This window comes from Mytilus californianus, unplaced genomic scaffold (assembly GCF_021869535.1).
Source record: "Mytilus californianus isolate M0D057914Y unplaced genomic scaffold, xbMytCali1.0.p SCAF_4, whole genome shotgun sequence".
Lineage (NCBI taxonomy): Eukaryota > Metazoa > Mollusca > Bivalvia > Mytilida > Mytilidae > Mytilus > Mytilus californianus.
This window is the reverse complement of record NW_026262690.1, coordinates 56,249,566-56,268,196: the sequence shown is the minus strand read 5'-3', so window position 1 is coordinate 56,268,196 and position 18,631 is coordinate 56,249,566. Positions and strand designations below refer to the sequence as shown.

The window sequence follows — 18,631 nt, the reverse complement described above, 5'->3', positions numbered from 1 at the left end:
TCAGGATTGTTGTTAGCCCTTGATAAACTTTAATTGAATCAATCACCCGTAACATTTGCAAATATAAGGTCTGACAACACATGTTCAATTTATGCTGTAAACGGTTAAAGTTGTTCAAATAAAAGATATTTCATCTTTCTGCTATATTCCTTAAAAAAAAGCCTTTTAGTAATGTATTTACATGCAGATTCCTATTGAAATTCAGAGTTGATGCTAGATATTGTGCTAAGGGAGATAATTCAATTATAAATATTTATTCAGGAGCAATGCGGTCCTTTCAAAATTTATGTCATATAAAATGGTTTGTCTCATGGAAAAAACATGGAATAAGTAAGCAGGCAATATATATTCCTGATAGAATTTGCACTCATTGGTATAATAATTTGTTTACTATATTTTTGATTTGTCATAAAATAGAAACAATGAATGAACAAAGGATTTTTATGCCCCCACCGAAGCGAAGGGGCATTAAGTTTTACCCTTGTCTGTACATACGTCCCAAAATTGGTTTCCGTTCTCTTACTTAAGTTTGCCTCAACCAAATGTTATCAAACTTATACACAATGCTTATTACCACAAAACACAGATCAAATTTGAATTTTGGTGGCATCACTTTAACCGTTCTAGAGTTATGCCCCTTTATAAATGGAAAAATTGCAAAATTTTTTATTTCCATTCTCTAACTTAAGTTTGCCTCAACCAAATGTTATGAAACTTATACACAATGCTTATTACCACAATACACAGATCAAGTTTGAATTTTGGTGTTTCACTAGAGTTATGCCCCTTTACAAATGAAAAAATTGCTAAATTTTTCATTTTTTTTCTAAAAATATCAATGATGTCATTGTTCAAGTAATTTTTAAAATTGGAGTTATCTTTCTTTGTCCATGATTATAGTTGAATCAACTACAATCAATGCTTTATACAATGCAATGTTTAATTTTGCCTTCCACTGATAAAACACAGATGAAGTTGAATTTGGGTAGTGTCACTTTAACCATTATTGAGTTATGCCTCTTTATAAATCGAAAAATTGCAAAATTTTTTATTTCCGTTCTGTAACTTAAGTTTGCCCAAACCAAACATGAAACCTATACACAATACTTATTACCACAAAACTAAGATCAAGTACAAATTTGGGTAGCGTCACTTTTATTGTTCTTGAGTTATGTCCCTTTATAATGTTGTATGCAAGCGGGGGCATCATCTGTGTCCATGGGGACACATTCTCCATTTATTTTTAATACTGGACATGTGTGTTAGACATTCTTTAAACTGTTGACTTCTAAGGATATTTTAATTATTCTGCAACTGTTTAGATTTTGAATAAACTTGGCAGAATTTTTTTTTCATGTAAGTCAAAGTCTTGGGATGAATTATTTTACAGATTATAAACTATTTTTTGGTGATAGTTGAGAAAATTTGAGAATAAATATTTTATGAATTTTTGATACATATATGATCATTTCGTCTTTTGAATGCCAAGATTTAAAAAAGTCAGAAAAACAGACTTCCGAAGGAAAAAACAAGAAATTTTTTCACTCATTATAGAAAAGTCTAAAAATAAAATGCTTTAGAAATTTAAGCTGTGTATTGTTTCCAGTCTGTCTTTTTTTCATAATTAGATTAAGCAAATAATATTGTTGATAGTTAATAGTTGTGAAGTTAGACATAGGTTTTTATCTTGAGACAACATTAATCATTGTAAAACCTTGTGACAGCATCAATGGCTGTCAACACCATATGAAAAAATTAAAATTAGGTCCATTTCAGAATAATAATTTGTGATAGATAATTGATACTTGGTATTCAGGTGCATTAAAATCCATTCCCCCAAGGTAATGTGCAGATAATGAGATTCTGTCCATCCTGAGTCATGCTCTAGTGACTTTAAAATGTATTGCATTGTTTAGTTGTATAGTTTTCCGATAGAAATGTTTATGAAGACATGTATATGATAGGCTCTTAAATTGTCTATTAATCTTGGGAAGGCCAATCTTATATTGTCTATTTATCTTGGGAAGGCCTATCTTAAATTGTCTATTTATCTTGAGAAGGCCAATATATGCTTTTGCTATTACCTGGTGTTTGTCACCTTGTCTGGTTGTCTGTAAACTTTTTCAAACATTTCATTTTATTGATCCTTAGAAACATCTCTTTTTCAAACCTATTTTTGTCTCGAATGCGATGACAGTTGCAGAAAGGGAGACATAGGTGTTGCTTTTCATGCAGCATTGGTGGATGCATCAACAATTATTAAGTTTTCTGCTTAAGTCAGTTTGATAGGAACTACTTGTGATAGATCAATGATATTTTTTATAAAGTTACATTAATGTCAGTACAGACTATTTTGAGTCCCTGCCCCCTAGGTCATGTTCCAGCGACTGAATTTATTAGCAATGTTGCTGTCCATCAGCTTGTCTTTTTTCAAAATAACATATCTCTGTGTCAACAGTTTATTATATAAAGGATCAGTTATACATGAATTTATTTTTCCTTCTTTTTTCAGGACCATATATTTAAATTAATGAAAAGTGATAGTTACAGTCGATACCTTCGCTCAGATATGTACAAAGAATTTCTAAGTGGAACACGGAAAAAAGTAAGATTACTTCCAGCAATCAGCAACTTTTCCGCCTTCAAGCACACCTGACACTTATTTGATTTTGTTTACACTTTTGTTGTCAATATCTTTCTGCTTGTGATACATGTACAATATTTATTTTTAGGGGTTCATCAGGGAAATGCTCTAAACTTCTTCAAATTTAAACATAAAGGACCAACTTTCAATTTTCTTTGCATTTTCTTTTTTAAGCCTTATGAGAATGAGGCTAACTGAGACATTGCTTATGGCTTCATAATTTTCAATCATATGAAAAAAAGCTGCAAAAAACACCTTTCATGAAAATTGGACCAAATCTTTCTGATAACATTCCCATACGAGTTTCATTATTTCTTCCATCAGGTCACATGTTCATTTTTTGATTTATGATTGGTTGTTTTATTTACCGGTACAATAATTACAGTTTGAAGGCTAAGATTATTATTTTATAAGCTTGAACATTTCATTCAAAATTCTGAAAATTTATCATGTCAAAAGCTCTGATAGTAAAAAAAACACTTGTGTTTTTAAATAAAAAAATAGACTATCAAAACTTCTATGCGTTCTTAAGGACATCACAAAATCCCTGATGAACTTCCCTGTTTATAAGGCATTCATTTTGTACACATGTATGTAACACAGAATTATTTTATGTGTAAATTATTGGCACAGTCTTTCATGTACTGCACAACAATGTGATATATAAGCAAAATATTTTTCAGTGTTAGTTAATAGTTTTATGGACATAGAATTGTAATCGAAATGACAAAATGAAATATCAAATTTCTTTGAAATATATAAAATATTTTTTTCAAATAAACTTGGCCAGTATACAAGTCTGAGCATTCAATTGATAAAATAAAAGGGGTTTCATGGGAAAATCTATTAAAACGGTGGACTAAAACAAAATTATGTTTTAAAAAAGTATAAACTACATAAAAGCACATTTTATATAGCATAAGTAATCAATTAAGTGATTGTTTTATTCTAATTTGTTATGGGCCGATGTTTTTTTTAGAGAAACACATGAAGAAGTGCTGCTTTTATAATTTAACTTATCTTACATTTTTAATCACCATTTTGTTTTTAATATTTTGACTATAAATGTATCAGTTTTAAGAACTGTTACAATGGTCCTGTTTTATATCTTGAATTAAAAAAGTTTTTATATTTGAGTGAACAAAATACAATTTTAGTAGGAAAATCTACTTTTTTTAACCATTGTTGTCATTCTTATTTTTTGCTGTTGTTTTGTAAATATGATATTAACAAGGAATTTTATTTGAACTTCAAAATCAAAATAAATTTGTTCTTTTCACTTGTGTGGAACAATAATGAACAAAGATATATATCACTGTTGCAAACCATTACAAATTGTAATATTTATGATCCCAATTCTTTATTTTTTCATTTACTACAAAACTTCAGAATTACAAAGTTTTTTCATTTTTTTTTATCTAAAAGATAGAAGTACAAAGTATTATTTTTACAAATTCATTTAATAAAATTGATAAGATGCCAAAAAGATTAATTGAAAAAATAATTATTCTGATTGAAAAATTAAACATTCTGTTGTTATTTTTCTGTTGCAAAAATTAAATTTTGTGGCAGCTTTGCTGGAACTTGTATTTACACCTATAAAATTTAACATTGGCATTAAGCAGGTTTTTTCTAAACTCATTTGAATTTGAAAGAATTGTTTAGGATGATTATAAGTAGTTTTACATCTCAATGTTGTTCAATCAAAAATTCAAATTACAAAACAGTAGAGTTGATCAATGTTGTATATTGTTGATAATTTAACTTTCTCTGGTATGCTTTACATGTATTTTATTCATGTAGTTAGTACACACACAGTTGTATTTATTTCACAGTATTTTTTATTTTTCGTGCCTTTGCAGGGATCAAGGGCATGATGATTCATTTATGAGTTCATTTTGTAAATACAGTTAGAATTAATATTGAGTGATTGAAATACACAGGCTGGCTCTGTGTTTTTCACAATGAATGTAAAGATTGTTTATTTAACTAGTAACCTAATTACTTAGTTTTTTCTTGGTATCTTTTGTACTATAATTGATGACTTGTAAGTGTATAGGGGGATCAATAATTTTGAGTTTTCATTGTCACAAGGAGCCCGAGGTTTTTCATATTATGTTGTAAGTTCTGCAATTAATACAGATTTTCGATACTGCTAATGTTCTATGTTAATTAGTTATAGTAAATTGACAAAGAAAATAACTTCTTAAACTGTTAATTTTGAACCTTACAAAATAGAATCAATAACAAGATTCAGTACCCATAATTTGAGTGTACAGTGTAATTGTTAGCTGTGATAAATGAAAGTCATTAGTGGGGTAAAGCCCATTTTACCCTGATGTTGTTAGCAGTTGTACCCAAATACAACTTTTTCTTAAGTGGCATTTCATCCTGGTGTCACATTCTTTTGAAGAAAAAAATCGATAACATCATGAAATAATTTGTCATTGTTTTTCTGGAGTCCTTAAGATCTAAGTGTTGATTGATTGAATATCAAACAAGATTGGAAGTCAATGGGAGTTTAATGTCTGATTACATGATTTTACTTGGTTTTACCAATGACCAGCCAACATAGATATAGTCACTTTTAATAAAACAGTAGTTAAACACCAATTTTGATTTTTTCTTCTGCATTTGTACAGTGTAAGAGGATCAGCTTATATTGTGTTTTCTTTAGATGGTCCTCTTTTATTTAAGTTTGGTTATCCTTACGTTATAACCAGTATAACTGACATTACTATATATAAATGTAAACTGTTACACTATAAATACATGTAGTTGTGTTTTATACCCAGGCATTAATTACTATTTCTGTTTTTGTGCTCTATCTTGCCAGTTCTTTCTTATTGTCTTAAATTTCTGTGTATTTTCATTTTTGTATTACCCTTCAGGAAACCAATATATTGTCTTTTTGGGTTAATGCCTGTTAGTTGCTACTGCGTTACAGTTCTTTTGTTGTTTTTTTTTTTATAAGTTGTTTAGTTGTTCTCTACTGTTTGAGCTGATAAAATTGTCAGAAATATAGCATCTTAATTTATTTTACTTATTTTGGCTATCAAGATGGCTGGAGGTTATCAGATCTTGATGAAATTAGAATTGGAATTTTGTGCAATATAGGTGATGCTGAGTTACCCTTTTTATAGATCCTAGGCTTAAACCATGTTCAGACATAACCCTAACTTGTAGCCTTTTTAACGAGATATTTACTTTATGCAATTATAGTAGCTTTTTAAATTAGTAAGATTTTTAGATCTCATTTGTTGTAAATGAATTGGTTGATATTTTTATTATTTTATTTTATTTTATTTTACAATTAAAATTATTATATTGTGTTCAGCAGTGCAATATTTATGTTTAATGTGGATGTTAGTTTGTTGTTTGTTGTCAATGTTTATGTGTATTTTGTTGTTTATTCAGTTTTTAAAAGGATACTTTAATGAAACAATTAGAGTTGTATTAATTTAATATTCTGCCTCAGATTTGAATTCCTGATTTTAACATTAAAAAACTGCTCCTAAATTGATATACTGTTGACTTCTATCACCTTTTTAGAAGGTAATGGCAATTTTGGGGCCAGAATTATCGAAAGATGAAAAGCATGGATATAAATAAAATTGAGAATGGAAATGGGGAATGTGTCAAAGAGACAACAACCTGACCATAGAGCAGACAAAGCATATTTACTGTTGATTTATTATGTACCCCATTATTGCCATTTTTCACCTGAAACATCCATATAACTATAAACTGAAATAATTTTGGATTACATTATGATATTATGTAGATATATTTGTACATAATTTTTTCCATTTTCTTTATTTTTCTGTCCATCTTCTGCTTCAGTATTACTTTACGACATTATCTTGGTAACAATTCTTGAACACTCTTTTATACATACTTTTGTAACCTTTCATACTTGTCAACTCAACATTTAAGTTAGAAAATTTAAACCATGACATGGCAAGTTTTAAGAATGTTTTTCAATCCAGGGGAATGAAAAACAATCAGAGTTCATAATTTTGCGTCTTGTCACCAATGTTTTGATATCTACAAAAATTTAGAAATGGAGCCTTATACAGAAAGGCATCATTCCCTTGCTTATCAATGTTATTTCTGTAGCTGTAAGTAAAATCAGCAATAAATTTACTTATAAGTGGTTGAGTCAGATTAGATTGTGCCCACATTTTGACCCTGCTTCCTAAACTATGTGCTGTTTTTTTTTATTGTTCAAGATAGTGGTCTTCATGTTGGTAAATGCACTGTGCAGGGTTTTTATTTTGTGTTTAGTTTTACATAATACAGTCAGGCGACCATGTTTTTCTCGTCCTGCACCAATTTTTGTAGTTCAATGACTTAAAAAAAAATCAGTGGAAAAACTTGTAATTACCATTTACTTAGGCAATCTTTTCAATAACTAGAAGTTTTATGTCAAGTTAAGTTAAGTTAAGTTATGTTAAGTTTTAGAATCATTGTAAGGACTACATATATGACAGATCTGTGTCATCTGACCATTGACTTATCTTCCTGATTCAATAATTAACTTAAAGTGTAGTGACTAAGTCAGTTTCTCAATGGCGTTAAGCAAATTAGTCTATAAAATCATTGTAAGTCTCTTGACAAATTCAGCTATAGGCCAGGTCAACTATATTTGATCCAGGGAATTTCATGAGTGCATGTCTCGTTAACAAGTGTATCCACACTTGTAATTTTGAAAGATATTTTTAGACTTTGATCTCTGAAATAAACATATTATTAAGTCATAATTATTTATGAAGGCAGTCGTTTCCTCTCTTGTTGTTTGAGTTGAGGAAGTCTTTGTTGACAGGTATGAATGATACTAATGTAGTACCCTTAGTTATGTTGCTTCCTTTTAAACAGGTCCTTATCATCTCTAGGTCACACCTGGCTGAACAAATACTGACCTAATTTCTAAATTTTTAAGTTTCATCCTTATTCATTTAAAATATCTCAAAATAGTGCTTTATTTATGCAATGACATATGTTGCCATGACACTATAGGGAAACATACTAACAAATGCATACAACTGTCACACAGTTCTTTTTGATAATGCACATTTGAGATCTTTTATTCATCCATAGCTCTTGTATGATATTTTGAAGGATGTTTTTGATGAGTTGGTAATTCTGTTATCCTTGCATTTTAATTTCAATGATTGTAGCAGAAATTAAGGTCATGTAACACTTATTGGTAATTTGCTAATAAACATAATGATTCTTTGTGAGTCTTGTATTTGAGCTGATATTTCTCTTATTTAGAAGGGAATTTGCCCACAAATTAGATTTGATGGCATAAGCCAACTATTAGTTGAAATAGTTTGGCTCTTTAACATCTGATATGCCTTTATTTGTTTTTTGAATGAATATTGAATGGCAATGTTAGATTTAATGCAGGACTTGCATGGCATTTTAAAAGATGATATTTAGTAGTATAATGGAAAGAAAAAAAAGTGCATGTATTTCATTTAGAACTGTTTATTTGGGGATAAGGGAGTTAATTAAGATAAAATTACAGTTCAAAAACTCAACCAATGAGGTTATCTGATACGGAGAGGGAATAGTGGTGCATTGATAAATTAACAAAATAGTTAAACAATTTAAAATGTATTCTTTTTTTTTCTGTCTCACAGACGAGATCCATTATACCAAAGTTACCCAGTTTAAACCTAGGAGGCAACCTAGGAGGACAGTGATTGCATGGATGCTGCATTCTGCTTTCTTTTCCTGGTATCCAATCATGCCAATCCTGCACTTCCTGTACAACCTGGTATCCTATCCTGCAATATCATCACTTTCTGTAGAGCATGGTATCCCATTGTGATATTTATTGCACTTCCTATCTTCACTTTTAATACTTGTTTGTCACACTTTGTACACTGATTTTTTTGTTCAAGGATTGAATTCAATTTTTTTCCACTTTATAAAAGAATCAATTTTCATGTCTGAATAATAAAACTGCTTTTTCACAAGAAGCATTCTCATTTCCAATTCATAATTAAAAACTATATTCAAAATTGTTTTCATGGTTAGGATCAGTTCAAAGAATAATGGAATATAAAGTAAAAATTCACAGCATTTAGTAAATTAAAAATCCAGATTAGAAAGATTGCTTCTTTCGTTTTTTTTGGTTTGAAATAAGAACTTTATTTTTACAAATGAATGATTCATGTTTTGAACAACTTGTGAAAAGGCTACTTAAATGTCTGTATTTGCACATTTATCTCTCATACTTTGATAAAGAATGCCATTTATATACCAAATTTATACATTATATTTAAAAATTGTAATAAAAAAGTCTGGTTTGTTTTATAAACATGTTTGAAGAGAGAATAATTATTTATAAAGAGTTTTTTTCTGTTGGACTAGGCCATTGATCAAAATTACTGGAAGTAGGTTTTATAAAGAGATAAATAATCAGTCTTGGAGGTTTATGATTAATCTTTGTTTACTCAAATTGAATTTTACCATTTGATGATTTTATGGCATTTTTGTTGTACAGCTCTTAACCTCAGCCAGAGAAGCTAATTTGTATTATTTATATATTGTAACATAATTCTCAAATACTTGTTTGATCCAGTACATTTTCATGTTTGTTCATATTTTGTGCTTTCTTTGTTAACCTACTTTGTTTGTAAACCTGCTTTTCCTTAGATATTTTTTTCAGTATATGCCTTTTACCTTTAAAATACCTGAAGTTATCTATCTCTCATCTTGCCTTGGCATGTTTCAAGATACATGTAAAGTAGTAATTTTTCTACAATCAACAAACTATTGTACAAATAATAGGTATACAAATAAATATTTGCTCCTTTCATAGTTTACAAATAAAGTCTCCTGTTATCTAACTTCTTTGTTGTGCTAACAGTAAAGTTAAAGTTATTGTTTGCGACTGTTTTTGGGTCCTCATCTTTTCCCTCTTTTAAAAGCTAAAAATTGAAGTGCCAAGGTTAACTTACAGGATAAAAATAGTATAAGTACATTTTTTGAAGAAAAAAAAATTTACTTTGTACACCATTCGAAACATGAGAAAATCTGGCGTAGCCTTGCTTTTTGCCCCGTTTCTAAAGGTCATACAAATGAATGTGATATTTTTGGACAGTGTCCATGTATAGTATATAGATAAAGACACCTATTTTATGTACTAAATTCTCAAGTACTCAGTTGTTCTACACATGTAGTTTTTAAATTTATTGTTTCTGCTTTGAAAAGAAAGAACTTGATTAAAATGAAATGTTATTCATAACTATTGTGATTCCCTCATAGTGTTAAGTTATAGCCCAGTCTCATTTATTTTGTTTAGATCTGATTTTAAAAATCACATCAATTTTAATTATATCTATATGTATATATTAGTTATACCTTAATGATTAGTTGAATATTATGGATGACAACTATATAGAAAATTTTCTTAAAAATGTATGAAGATGTTGAATTTGTGTAAGAATTTGTTCTTTTAAGCTGCCCTACTAGGCCATGCAAGCTTTTGTCATCACTATGCATCATTTGTCATGTATCTCATATAACATATATCACTAGGATAAATGGATTCAAGTTTCAAAAGAATATTTCTTAACTAGGACTTGTAATTTTCCTAACAATCAAATATTCAAGATGCGGATTGCTTCTCATTATGTTCTCTAACATATATTTAAACAGCTTCTTCTTAAGAAACTGCTTTAAATGTAAAGATGGTATATCATGGTGGTTCTGAATAATTTGGAATTTTGTAGTAGACATGACATTCTATGTAGTGTTCTCTTACAAGCATTATTTAACATAGGACTCTATGGGTAATCAATGTAAACAGTGTTTTTCTGGACATAACATAGTCTCTTTACAGATTGGAATACATGAACCTCACTGTGACTTTTAGATAAATAACAGCAATAACAGCATTGTTCCTTTGCTTTTTGTGTTTTTTGCTGTGCATTTACTGATTTTGTGTCATGGATGGATACCCCATATCCTTTCTTTCTGTTATAAAATAATATATGGATGACCATAAGTTGTTTCAATGGAAGTTGATGGTTATGATGCCAAACTAAAACCAAGATAACCAACATTTTTGAATATTTTCAAATGAGTTTTAAAGTTCACATCAAGATAAAGAACAGCAATAAAATCCCTGTTCCTTTGATAAATTGATTAGTTCTTTATGGGATTTTTATTTTATTTAAATCCAATTGATATTATTTCTTCTTATTACATGTACTCTCTACAGGAGTATGGATAAAAGAAAATGTGGTTAAACATTAATGAGACAAAAAAGATAGTAAGAGAATTGGGCATGTAAATATCATATGCCAACCTTTATATCTTCCAAAGTGTAGATAAGTAGAAACTGGTTGTTGGATAAAATTTAAATTATGCATGGATAATGTTATGATTGCCCTACCTCAGATTTAAAACATAGGTATCTATTTAAATTTTAAGTTAGGTGAGATTATATCATTTCCATTTTACTTTTTTCCCCATTTCGAAGGTTGTTTTCTTCCACGAGATTCGTTATCCAATGCTGCTTGCAATTTCCAAAAATATGACTTCTTGATGACTTGTGACCAAAAATTACTTTTTCAGGTATACTTGTGTTTAAAAAAAAACATTCTCAATTCATGGCAGTGATATAATGCTATACACCGCTAAGTCCTTTACTTTTCATGTAATTTTGATACTGATGTTGTGCTTGTGCTTAAAATGCATATCTGAAAAAAAACAACATTGATTTTGGTCTAAATGCTAAACCCTAAATCATAAGCTTTACATAAAAAGTTATACAAGCTCTTTGCAACAGATATTTCTTTCCTTTAAAACATTTACTCGTATAAGATGAGCGATCACAGGCCCATTATAGCCTGTAGTATTTTTCTTTGTTAAGCTAACCATTGTTATAGAACTGATTGTTACCAAGTGAAGTTTGTAAATAGATTTTTATCTCATTTAAGAAAGAACTTCTAAAATTTTACATGTTGGGTTTTGTATCCATAGATATATGGAATTTGCATAATATTATGTATAATACAATGATTAATTAAAAGATATGAAAAATGTGTCTTGTTGAAGTTGCATTTTTAAATGTGAATAAGATTAAAAATAATTTTTATTATAATGAGACCTTTTAAAAACTGGAATTTAACTGAGTGTAAAGATAAATTAATGGATAATGAACAGTACTTACTTACTAAGTCCTCCCTGTACATACTTACACAAGAGTCCATCACCAATGCCCTCCACTGTTGCCTTTCTTGTGCCTTTCTTTTGCCTCTCTCCATGTCATTCTCAAGTTTCTAAGTTTGCTTTCTATTGCAGATCACAGTGCTTCTCTTGGTCTTCCTCGCTGTCTTTCTGTAAAACACGGCCAATCCAAGTCTTTCTTTGATTTCAGCTCTTATGTCTCTTCGTGATTTTGGCTTATATAGTTCTTTATTACTTATGGTTTTTGACCATAAGATGTTGAAGATTTTACATAGACATTGAAAATTTGCTGCAGTTAGATTTTTATTACACTCCAAGACTTGGCTCCATGTAACAAAATTGGTTTGCCATAACTATAATACATTTTAATTTTTTAAGATGCTTTCCATATTGGTCCAAGTAGGCAGAAAGCCTTCATGTTTTTGACTTTTTAACTTTAGGCATTCCTGGTGCATTATTGTCCTAAGGTGCAATTCGGATACAAAGGATTTTTACAGTGTTGTTCCTATTTTGTTGATTTACAGATAGAGTGAAAGCAGTCTCATGTATTCTTGAGGTTTTGTTTTGCATATTTATTTGAATTGATAATAACAGGCATATGTCGTCATCAAAACAAGATCTTATTTTCATTTTTCATCCAAGACTGTTCATTGACCTTCTTATTTCAGTTTTTATACGACCGCAAAAAATTTTTGAGGTCGTATATTGGTATGACGTTGGCGTCGTCGTCGTCTGGCGTCGTCCGGCGTCGTCCGAAGACACATTGGTTTTCGCACTCTAACTTTAGTTTAAGTGAATGGATCTCTATGAAATTTTACCATAAGGTTCAATACCACAAAAGGAAGGTTGGGATTGATTTTGGGGGTTATGGTACCAACAGTTAAGGAATTAGGGGCCAAAAAGGGGCCAAAAATAAGCATTTTTGTAACTTCCAGACATAACTTGTGTGTTAGTGTATGGATCTCTCTGACATTGTACCACAAGGTTCCATATCACACAGGGAATGCTTGGATTAATTTTGGGGGTAATTGCCTCAAAATATTAGGAATTAGGGGCCAAAAAAGGGGCAAAAAACAAGCATTTTTTTAGTTTCATGACAATAACTTGTGTGTAAGTTTATGGATCTTTCTGAAATTGTACTACAAGGTTCCATATCACAAAGGGAAAGCTGGAATTGAGTTTGGGGGTAATTGCCCAAAACGTTTAGGAATAAGGGGCCAAAAAGGGGCCAAAAATAAGCATTTTTCTAGTTTCCAGACAATAACTTGTGTTCAAGTGTACGGATCTCTCTGAAATTGTACTACAAGGTTCCATATCATAAAGGGAAAGCTGGAATTGAGTTTGGGGGTAATTGCCCAAAACATTTAGGAATAAGGGGCCAAAAATAAGCATTTTTCTAGTTTCCAGACAATAACTTGTGTTCAAGTGTATGGATCTCTCTGAAATTGTACTGCAAGGTACCATACCACAAAGGGAAGGCTGGGATTGAGTTTGGGGGTGATGAATCATAAGGGGGTTCAAAAAATTTGGGGGGGGATTTTTTTTTTTTTCCTTTTTTTTTTCTTTTAAAATTTTCCATTTTAAGTTGGTTATTTCTGTTTTATATTTAAAAGCAAATAATAATGATATGGTAGGAGATACACACCAAACAGGATGTGTAAATTATTATAAAATAAGTATTGTGCAATAGCAAGAAATTTTCAATTGCACAGTATTGTGCAAAAGAAGATACTTCCTATTAATTGCTTATTTCTTGACCAATTTCAATGGGGTTTTATTCTTGAATTCTTGGGGTTCTTTAATATGCTGATTCTAACCGTGTATTAAGTTTTTAAATTGGTCCACATTGAGGTCCAAAGGGTCCAAAATTAAACTTTGTTTGATTTCATCAAAAATTGAATTATTGGGGTTCTTTGATATGCCGAATCTAACCGTGTATTTAGATTCTTAATTTTTGGTTCTGTTTTCAAATTGGTCTACATTAAGGTCCAAAGGGTCCAAAATTAAACTTAGTTTGATTTTAACAAAAACTGAATTCTTAGGGTTCTTTGATATGCTGAATCTAAACATGTATTTAGATTTTTGATTATGGGCCCAGTTTTCAAGTTGGTCCAAATCGGGGTCCAAAATTAAACTTTGTTTGATTTCAACAAAAATTGAATATATTGAACAAAAACAAGCATTTTTCTAGTTTCCAGACAATAACTTGTGTTAAAGTTTATGGAACTCTCTGAAATTGTACATTTTTCCTGAAAACAAAATAATCTTCAAAATTCCAAACAAAATTTGGGGAGGGGGGGATTTTTTTCAAATTTTTTTTGGGGGTTTCATACTTTTTTTTTCTCAAGATTTTTCAATATTTTTTAATTATTATATATAACAGATTAACTAAGTATTGTGCAACAGCACAGTATTGCGCAATAGCAAGAAATCTTCAATTGAAAATAAATACAATCCTTTTAACCAATTTCAATAGGATTAATTTAAAGTCTTTAATTTTTGGGGGTTCTAACCTTGTATTACTATTTTGGATATTGGGCTCCATTTTTAGATTGGTCTACATTGAGGTCCAAAGGGTTCAAAATTAAACTTTGTGTGATTTCATCAAAAACTGAATTATTGCGGCTCTATGATATGCTGAATCTTATTGTGCGTTTAGATTTTTTATTTTTGGCCCTGTTTTCAAATTAGTCCATACTAAGGTTTGAATGGTACAAAATTAAACTTTTGTTTGATTTCAACTAAAATTAAATTTTTGGTGTTTTTTTTATATGCTGAAACTTACCATGTTGTTAGATTTTGGATATCAGACCATTCTAGGTAAATTAAATGTCCCATTTCAAATTTTTAAGATCTTTGACCACATTTATTTTGTGTGAGAAACCTATATAATGTCAAAAATTTTATCACAATCCAAATTCAGACAGTATCAAGCTTGAATATTGTGTCCATACTTGCCCCAACTGTTCAGGGTTCGACCTCTGCGGTCGTATCAGGCTGCGCTCGGCGAAGCATTTTATTAAAGAATAGGTTCAAATAGATGTTTAGTGTCAAGAATGTTGGTATCGATATATGGGATATGTCTTCATAACAAAATACTCACATTACCATTTCTTGTGACTGTATTTTTTTTCTCGAAACTGTCTTTCATGTGACTTTCTTCAACAACAAAATATTTTTTTTCAATATCATACAAGATTTTTTTAACTGAATGTCGTATTTCTTTTCTCTCTTATTTTCAAAGGAAACCAACAATTTGTTTTAAAAACGCCTTGCCCCCTCACCCCCTTTTCCACAAAAAATAAATTGGCATTAACATATATAATCATCAATAAAATGCTATTGTATTTTTATAATACCTTCTTTATAACATTAATCTGGGATTAGGAGCGGTACCAAAAACTATAGATAACAAAATAAAGAGATTATGAAATATAAAGTATAGATTGATTGATTGTTGGTTGCTTAATGTTCAGTGGCAAATATTTCATGCATGTTCAGATAACAATAGAGTTCAAAGAATAAAGAATAGAGTGAAATGGTAAAAAAATAAAAGAAATAGAAATGATGATCAGACCCCTCTCCTCCCCCCCCCCCCCCCCCCCAACACACACACAACCATTACCACCCATACTCGCAAATATACATCTCTAAACAAATATCTAATTTGGGTTTCATGCCCCCCCCCAGACATCGAGGTTCTGGATCCGCCCCTGTACTTCCCGATATACTCTGTCAATCTTTCAAGTTTGTATGTATCTGTGATGATAATATTTCTCCATTCTTGCATAAAACTTTTGTATTGCTGCTGGTACATTTCTCAAATAGCTGTTTAGTAATCCCATAAACAGAACTTAGTTCTTCTAGCTTGTGTGCCTCATCTGCTTCTCCAGTCCATCCTTTAATATGCTATTGTTTGTCTTCTCTTGTCTTTTTCTGTACTTCTTAATTTAGCTCCGTGTATTCCTTTTGTAACTTTTCTTTAAATATTTTTGAATTGTCTGGTTGCACTTATTTATTTGTGGCTCTTCTATTCTCTACAACATTCTAACTTGTGTCGGATATCGATTTCTTTCTCAAACTGTCTCTAATTCCAAGTAAGTCAACTGCTGTTTCGTTATACATTGTTTTCACTTTGTTCCAATCCTCATTTATATCTGGGCCGATGTCGTTGTCTTCATTGATAATTTGGTACTTATTTTCTATGCTGGTGTTAAACTTTTGTCTTATCATGTGATCTTTAAGACGGTTGAGGTTATATGCTTTCCTGTTATGCTGTGGTTTGACTTCCTTTCTCAGTTAAGTTCAATTTTTACAAGTAGAAGATGATGGTAACTACAACAATTTTATCCCCTTTTACACAGATAACAATCACATATTTTCACCATCTTACATCTATAATTATGCGGTTTATAATTCTGCCATTTGGTGACTTCCATGGTAGCTTGTGTATATCATTGTGTGAAAAAAGGATCCCAATCGCTAAGTAGTTTACTCCGCAAAGATCTTTTCAAAGTCTACCATTTTCATTACATATTCTCCACATCCATCCTTGCCAATAATACTTTTCGTACTAGGACAGAAAGTCACAGGACAAAAAGTCACAGACAAAAAGTCACAGGACAAAAAGTCACAGGACAAGAAGTCACAATTCAGTTTGAGATTATTTTTCTTTGAATAAGAAAACACTTATTTTTAAAAACATGAATTGTATTTTTATTGAATTATTATAAATAAAACAACTTTGTAAACAAAATTAATCTGATAAAAAAACAAGAATGATCATATAATTGTTAAGAAAACAATTTGTCATAGTGGCTTGGTACTTAAATGGCTTCATAGTGCAGGGACTTTCTATACTTAGTATAGAAAGTCCCTGCATAGTGTCAAGAAATATATCCTTTGAATGTTTAAAATTTGATAAATCTTCATTAATCAAGGCTTTACTTTTATAAAATTTTGACTTGGATGGAGAGTTGTCTCATTGGCACTCATACCTTATCTTCTTATATCTATATTATCACTGTGTATCATCGCCACCGGAAATTGGGTACTAACGAAGCGGAGAGAAATGGAAAAAAAAGTAAACAAGGTAAGAATTCATTCAATTTAAAGCATTTCTACTGATTTGACGAGGGTACCGCTTAAGAAATGATTTTCTGATATATAATTCTTTAAATTATTAGGCCGATAAGTACAAAATTAAGACAATATTGTGTGTTATACTCCAAAGTTTGCCACTTAGTACCTGAAAATTTCGAGGTAGATTGTCCTCTGTCGCCCCCATTGGCAAGATATTCAACTGTTTTTCATTATTTTTCCAGACACGTTTTTAGATTATTATAGTGTGACATCATATTGACTGAAATCTGTTGTCATAAAGATGTTTTTAAAGAATATTGACCAAAACATTGTTTGTTTATTGTACGGCGAATTGCAGGACGTTGTACGGCGAATTGCAAAATAGCAACTTTTGTCTGTACGGCGACTTGCAATATATTGTAATTTAAAGATGAAATTAATCACTGTTTAGATAATATCAAGTGACGAAATTTTGGCTGTATCAAAGCTTAACCGGCTTACAAATATACAAAATAAACTATAAATATATGCCGTTAATTTCGTTCAGAAGTCGCCGTTGCGTACCTCTATTTGACTTTGTGTTTTTAAAGACAAAAAGGTTTTTTTCAACCATATTATCCTAAATACATTCATATATCGTCATAATACTAACGACTGTTGTCTTATTTGTTGTCAGGGTGAAATTTTGTAAGTTCAATAAAAAAAAACCCGACCATTCATCTTTTGTTGGTGCTGTTTTTTTTTTTTTTTTTTTTAAATATAAACAGTGGAGATGTTGTATGATTGCAAATAAGATAACTATCCACCAGGGTAAAAAAAAGCGTATGTAAGCAATTATATGCTATCGTTTGGCCTTCAACAACGAAATATCGTACCTTACAGTCGGCTATAAAAAGCCCCGACATGAAAATTGTGGAAGGATTCAACAAGAAAACTAACGGCCTAACTCATAACAAAACAATTTACGAAAAATAACAAATATAAGAGATGAACCACCGACAACCACCAAACTACAGGCTCGTGGCTTCGGACAGACACATAAAGAATGTGCTGGGTTAAATAGATATAGGAAGTTGTGGTATGAGTGCCAATGAGACAACTCTCCATCCAATAAAATTGAGAATGGAAATGGGGAATGTGTCAAAGAGACAACAACCCGACCATAGAACAGATAACAGCAGAAGGTCACCAACAGGTCTTCAATGCAGCGAGAAATTCCACAATTTATAAAAGTAAACCATTATAGGTCAAGGTACGGTCTTCAACATTGTTTATTGTTTATTTTTTAAATTTCTGAAATGAATAATATGTTAAAAGAAGAGTGAAGAAAATACTTTGTTTTCATTGAAAATTAGGAGAAATAAATCATGAATTGTGTTTCGAATTAATTTTCTTGTTTCTTATTGAAAATAAGATTGTATTTTTTTTTTTAAGTTTAAGTAAATTCAATCAATCTTTTTATTTACAGGGAAAAAATAATAAAAGACTGTTGCTAAGGCTGTTTGGCCTAAACTTAAATGACTAGATGGAGGGGTAGTGAAAAGGAGTGTATTCGTCCTAATTTTCATTGTTACAGTAGTACATTTTCATGATTACTATGTATAATATTTCTCAGTATATTTTAATGTGATATTGTGCCAATTACAATCATATAATTAATATAAGTAAGACTTGCATTTGCCTTAAAAGATATAG

At 30.5% G+C, this 18,631-nt stretch overlaps 1 protein-coding gene across 3 annotated transcripts in view; it reads left to right on the top strand.

Annotated features, from left to right (window-relative positions):
• The window catches only part of LOC127698478 (regulator of G-protein signaling 7-like), a 115,255-nt gene that overhangs the window by 85,195 nt on the left and 11,429 nt on the right, over positions 1-18,631 (top strand). For 2 of the 3 annotated variants that reach the window (XM_052201961.1, XM_052201963.1), the window contains exons 15-16: positions 2,513-2,605; positions 8,293-11,709. In XM_052201961.1, coding sequence (XP_052057921.1) covers positions 2,513-2,605; positions 8,293-8,355 — 156 coding nt within the window. In that variant the 3' untranslated portion in view covers positions 8,356-11,709. Of the gene's footprint in view, positions 1-2,512; positions 2,606-8,292; positions 11,710-18,631 lie in introns of those variants that run through there. The other variant, XM_052201962.1, reaches the window with a different exon arrangement.